This window comes from Loa loa, assembly GCF_000183805.2.
Source record: "Loa loa unplaced genomic scaffold supercont3.139, whole genome shotgun sequence".
NCBI classification, from domain to species: Eukaryota; Metazoa; Nematoda; class Chromadorea; order Rhabditida; family Onchocercidae; genus Loa; species Loa loa.
In genome coordinates, this window is record NW_018108319.1 from 11,248 (window position 1) to 17,438 (window position 6,191).

Here is a 6,191-nt window from a genome sequence, read left to right on the forward strand (position 1 = left end):
TTATTATATATATATATATATATATATATATATATATATATATATATATATATTAGTAATTTATGGAATAAAAAAATTTTTCCAGGGTAAATATTTGGAAAACAGTTGATTTTGTCAACCATAGAAATTTATTCCATAGATTTTATTAGCTACATTGGGACGATTGAAATGAAATCAGTTTAATTCGTTGTTGGTACGGAATTTCAATCGAGGCTTGTTTTCAGCTATATTCGTTAAATAGAATTTATGAAATAAAGCTTTTTTTTTAGTCTAAGAAAAAGGAAAAAAAAATTAGAAAATCGGAAATTATTAAACTGGACCAATATTATTAAATTTACCACACTGGCTGAAACTTTATAGTCGCAGTCATAGATTGGATTACTGAATTGCTAAATGTGTAGGCATAAATAAAGGGTGCATCAAATAAAATATTGAATAGAAGTGCAGAGACTGCAGTGCACTTGGAGGACTAAGCTTACAGTATCTAGTTTGCTAAAAAACGATAAAAAAAATACAGGTCCTCCTGAAAATATATATGTTTCCAATAGATAGTAATGCCTGCTATCATTGTTACTGCAAAAAAAAAGGGTTGTTCTTAATGATAAAAGATAAATATCATATATTTTCGTGTGATTCCAAACAATTCAAAAAGGGTCTCAAAATATAATTCGCCCTTACTGAATATAATAAGTGGTCACTATTAAACTTATATATACAAAAAAAAAAAAAAGGAAAAACCAAATTGTGAGTAGTCAAGGTGTGATGATGGTGTCGCATTTTTCAGCTCTAATTGTATGATGAAATCTATGCCATTCACTTCAAATCTTGTCAGCTTTCTGCAAATTTCATTGAAATTTTATTTCATAAAATGGATTTTATTCCTTTACGTTTGTTAAAGTTATTTTTCGGGATGATCTTTGCTTTTGTTTGTTAATGGGATATTCGTTCTGAATGACTTTCCCGTAGGTGAGAAATGATCTTTGAATAAGTCAATCTACATGAGGCATTTGTATTAGTCATCACTTCAAATAACTTTGCCAAAGAAAACCACTGTTGTAATTATTGCATGTTTTTAAATCAACTATTAAGTCTTGTTTTTGGAATAATCTTAATAAACATATGCCAGTATGTGATTAGGAAGCATCATAACTCTCTGATTTTTGTTGCAACGCTTTTTCACTAATGATATGCGAATAGTTCGGTGAGATTATTGAAAAAGATATTATAATTGTTCATTTGTTAAGCAATTTTTGCTAATTTATCTCAAGTTCTTCAGACTGGAAAAGTTCCAGTTTTTAGAATTTTCTTGAACTGATATAATCCTTTTTCTTACCACTCGGTGACCAGCTACATTCTATTTCTATACTGTATGAATAAATGTGGGGAGATGAGGTGTTTAATATGACTTGAAAAATGTATTAGAAAGGTTGATTCATCCAAAATGCAGATGTTGTAGCGAAGGGGTGTTTTGTGCATGTGGAAAAAAAGGGGAAGGGAAGTTATCTAATGCAGAAAGACACAAAATCAGTGCTAATTTGATCTGTTCCGGTGCTCGTGTTGGTGTATGAGAATTAAAAAGGCAACTGATGAAGGCATAAAAGTTGATAAAGTTCTTCATGTTTTCTTTTTATACTTTTTATATCGCTTAGTAGAATTATGTTTTCATATGTCTTAAGTTCTTAGCCAAAATTCGAGAGGTATCATATAAAGTGTAGTTCTCTGAATTATATATTCTGTGAATCCGTCCTTACATTTTCAATCTACAAGAAGGGCAAAAAAATATCTATACTTTCTGAAACGTCCTTTGCAAACATCTGTCAGATTTTGCATTCTTACGCATTCATAGTGTTTCAAGAATATAAGTCTTGTAGATATGACCCGTTAATTTTTTAATAGTTTTTAAGTCATGTAATCGTTTTTGGGATGCAAAAATTGGTTTACGAATTGTTGCGTAAAATGCAGAGTATTGTGATATGCATAGGTGAAACTTGTCCAATGATAATGGGCGTGTTGACAAGAAAATATAGCAATTTCAAGGGCGACTTTTTTTATTGAAAACCGTTTAGTGCGTTTTGAGCTTCTGTGACTTGCCTTGTTAAATGTTAATGTCAAACGTTGCTGCTTGGAAATGTATACCATGGGGTTTTCAAGTTTGAAGTTTGCTACATTACAATACTGCTGGAAAACCCAACTTTGGAGACAAATAAAATCTAAATGAACTATAAAATCAAAAAGGTTTCACTTTTACATTGGGTGATGTTATGACCTGGACTTTTTAATGTGCTGTGACCTGGAATTGGTAAGATGTCCTGCTATGTTTACGAAGTTATAGACTCACCGCTTACATCAGTTTGCCCTTTTATTTGTATTTTTTCAATTGACAGGTACCATGGCGACGCGTTCAGCAACAGTGAGATATTCCTATAAAGCAGCACATGAGGATGAACTTGATCTGGAAGTAGATGATGTAATTGATGTTCTAGAAGAAGCAGAAACGGGATGGATGAAAGGGAAATTAAGGAATACGGGTCGAATTGGATTATTCCCTACTAATTTCGTTCATTTCCTTGGTAATCTTACTATTAACTCTATCACTTGTATATATAAGCTATTAAAACTTGTTTTTTAAGAGGATAAAATTAAATTTCAGCTTTATTTGTTTCGAGGTAAGTGTCTTCCAAAGTACTTTATCCGTTTACCAAAAAAATTACGATCACTTTATTTGGGCTTATCGTCGGACAATTCCAAGTGGTTGATTTTTTTCTACACTTTTTTGGAAATTATTCAATATGTTTATGGAGATTTTAAATAATTACTTCAGCAACTGTCGCTTACGTCGTCTTAAAGTGATATGGCTGATTGTGCCGTATATATATTTATTTATTTATTCATTTTTTAAAATTTATATTTATATATATATATATATATATATATATATGTAAATGTGGCACCTATTACAAATGCAGGACTCATTTTTCAAATGGTTAGTTCGGTTATGTGACGACGTGAAGTGTAGAAACGGTTATGGTTGACCTCCAAAAAACTACAACGAAAATTATTTTTTGCATGCAATTTCTTATTCTCTGTATGTTTTATTTGGTTTCCAAAAATCTACCTTGTTTAGATAAAACTACGGGTAATAGTGATGTTTTGAAATCAAATGATGCTAAGAAGAATTTTCCGGATGGTATTGTTTCGGGTGAGTAATTTTATCCTTTTCTATTCCCAGAGAATTATCAAGGTTAAATTAGACAGTGTGTAATTAGATGTTAGTTCGTTATTCTAGCAAAAGATAGTTATATGCTAAGTTTTGTTCGGCTAATTATATGGATTGGAAATAGCATGCTGTTAAATGTTATGAGATTGAACTAGTGTGTTAATGTCATGGTAGAACGTGACGTTTGTAGCGCTTATTACATGCCCCAACCAGTTTAGGTTCTTAATCTGTCCGACTTTTAGTTGGAAGTTAAAACCTAATGTTTTACTAGACATGAATCTTAGTTGTCGGTATTGTTACCTTATCTTAACGATCATTATCATTATGTTGTATAATGATCATTATGTTACGAAAGTAGCCGAAAACTTCCATTTTGAAATGTCTTTTCTGATTTTTTCATAATCTTATGATCGTGTGATAAAGAATATCGCAGCATATCAAGGGAGAAAGATTAGACGTTAGAATTAATGAAAAGCGGTCATGCTTGGCCTTTCTAATCTCACTAAAAGATCGGATCATAGAAAAACTGGTAACGGATAGTTAGATGAAATACTTTTATTGTTATTTACCTTATACTTTCATTATAACTTGATATCGTCAAACGTTTCAAAATACGAGTGTCCAGCTTTGAACCCAGTTTTAAATTTATTCATTCTAGTCTGAAATCAATGAATGGCTAGCATCAAGTCAGTAATAATAGAATTACTAAAAATTTCAACAGTTGTTATCATTATTTCTTTTCTCTTCTTAATTACGATATCAAATTTTTAGGTGATCTATTACCCGAAATGCCCGCCTCACGATTATCTCTAATAAGTGATCCGTCGGAGAATCGCCTAAATTACCACATACCTGATGCCACAACTTTAGGAAAAAAAGCGAATTCACGAGGTTTTGACTTTTATGCGTTTGATTGGTAAAAGTAGTTTCAGTTCTGAAAGAACATATCGTTTTTCATGGTAGGATGATGAATTAAAACTTTTTCACACTTATGGATTCTGTTGAAAATTCCAGAATATCTTTATATCCATTTGTGCACAAAAATCTTAATTCTTTTCATTACTTACATTTTATGCATAGGCAATTTTATGTTTTTAAAAGTTTTAGTGTTAAGTTGGAAATAAGAGAGGGGAAATCGTAGACTTTGTCATCTCATTGGACATCTTTTTTGAAATTAGTACCGTCTTTCTTATGCGCGTTCAGAATGTAATGCTAGTATTAAAAGATGTTTTTATTAGCCAAAAGACATAGAAATTTTGAAATTTTTTAAATGGTAGAGATAAGTAGTAACAACTGTTGAGGGGCACGTGGTATATATCATTTGTGTTGCTATGATTTCCAGTGCAAGCAGCTGAGTTTGTTGGAGGTTTGCCTCTACCACTGATTGGACAAAAACGAAACTTTCTGGATTCCTGTTTCTTTGGCTACTACTTTTAATAGACTATAAGAATTTCTAAATTCCTGGATTTCAGCTGTTCCAGTCTTTTCTGACAAGATTGCAGTAGCATAATCACTAGTTGAAATAATTGGACAACATAGATATTTGTACTCATACGGAATGACTGGATGACCGTTATGATTCTTGCTATTTATGGTAATTGCCATTAAATTTAGATCACCAGTTTCTTAATTTTTAACTTTTTTAGCACGAGTTCTATTCACCTATTCGCCGAAACATGAAGATGAGCTTGCGCTTCGTGAAGTAGGTCAAATAGTTGGAATTGTAAGTAAATCCACTGAGGATCCTGGCTGGTTACTAGCTGAAGTTGATGGCAGACAGGGATTGATTCCAGATAATTTCGTTGAGATTCTAAGGCCTTCAATTCCCACCAGTACTATAAATTCAGAAACCCACAAGGTAAGTTTTCAAAATTTTTTTTTTTGAGAGAGAGGTGGAGGGGAGACTAGAGAGGAGAAGCGGAGGGGAATTTTAGTCAGTTAAGTTGGGTGATTCAAATAATCATTCTTTTTAATCTTGATTCAGATTCATTTTGAAAAAGTTAAATCTTTACGAAACGAATTACAACCTTTCAGACTTGGGCTATGAGAAAATCCTGTCCTTTCAACTTTCAAAATTTTTAAAAAAAGGATTTGAAGTCTAAAATAGTGAACATAATTCAGATGCCTTTACCTCCAAATGTGCCAGCGAAACCAGTATCAAAGCCCGTAGTCTTATCATCCGGTGCTGGTCGTCGTACTACAACTTCCTCGGTATTCGCTCAAATGCATTCCAGCCTTGCCGATGCTTTCACGAAACCACCGAAACAGTTCACTGCTAGGGTATTTGTTTTGAGAATTTGAATAGCGTATGAATGACTCACTCCAACAAAAAGTGCAAAATCGAGATAGTGTTAAAGGAGTAGCTGATCTTCAGTGACTGATAAGTAACAATAAACTCCAGACTGAAAGGAGACTCGGCTTTCTTTTGCTTTTTCATACTGTAATATTTTAATGATATGAATGGTTGATTGTTAAAAATAGACTGAAATACGATGTCCTTGTGCTGATGTTGTTTATCTTTTTTTACTAGCCAGCGATTCCTGTTACCATTTGCTGGTTCCAATATGGTTTGAAGTACTTATCTCTTTGATACTTTTCTTTTCTGGATTCCTAATCGGATCACATCGTAATAGTGAAACAAGTTTCTTTGTTGAAATAATTCTTGCAAGTAATAAAAGAAATGTCTATGAAAGTACATTTTTTTTTAGGCTGTGAAAACGGAAGAAAGCTCGGCCGGCGAAGGACAGCCAGGTGATCGTTTATCTCACATAACTGCAACTCGGCCCAAACAACCGAACAAAAGACCTCCGTCTACTGTTTTCAGAACGGTTAGGAATTGGTTTTGTTTCTGAAAATAACATTTCATTCTCGCAGGTCTTATTAGCACATTGCAAAATCAGTGTAATAATTTTCTTTAACTTTTTATTTGATTTGGTTCTTTTTTCTTTTTTTTTTTTTTATTTGTTTTTCTTTG

General features: G+C 32.4%; 1 protein-coding gene across 1 annotated transcript in view; it reads left to right on the forward strand.

Moving 5' to 3' along the window:
- LOAG_17848 (SH3 domain-containing kinase-binding protein 1) overlaps positions 1-6,191 on the forward strand; it is a 10,961-nt gene that overhangs the window by 1,691 nt on the left and 3,079 nt on the right. Inside the window, exons 2-7 of the mRNA XM_020450512.1 lie at positions 2,385-2,570; positions 3,125-3,199; positions 3,989-4,108; positions 4,864-5,075; positions 5,339-5,497; positions 5,926-6,045. Coding sequence (XP_020305791.1) covers positions 2,385-2,570; positions 3,125-3,199; positions 3,989-4,108; positions 4,864-5,075; positions 5,339-5,497; positions 5,926-6,045 — 872 coding nt within the window. The remainder of the gene's footprint in view (positions 1-2,384; positions 2,571-3,124; positions 3,200-3,988; positions 4,109-4,863; positions 5,076-5,338; positions 5,498-5,925; positions 6,046-6,191) is intronic.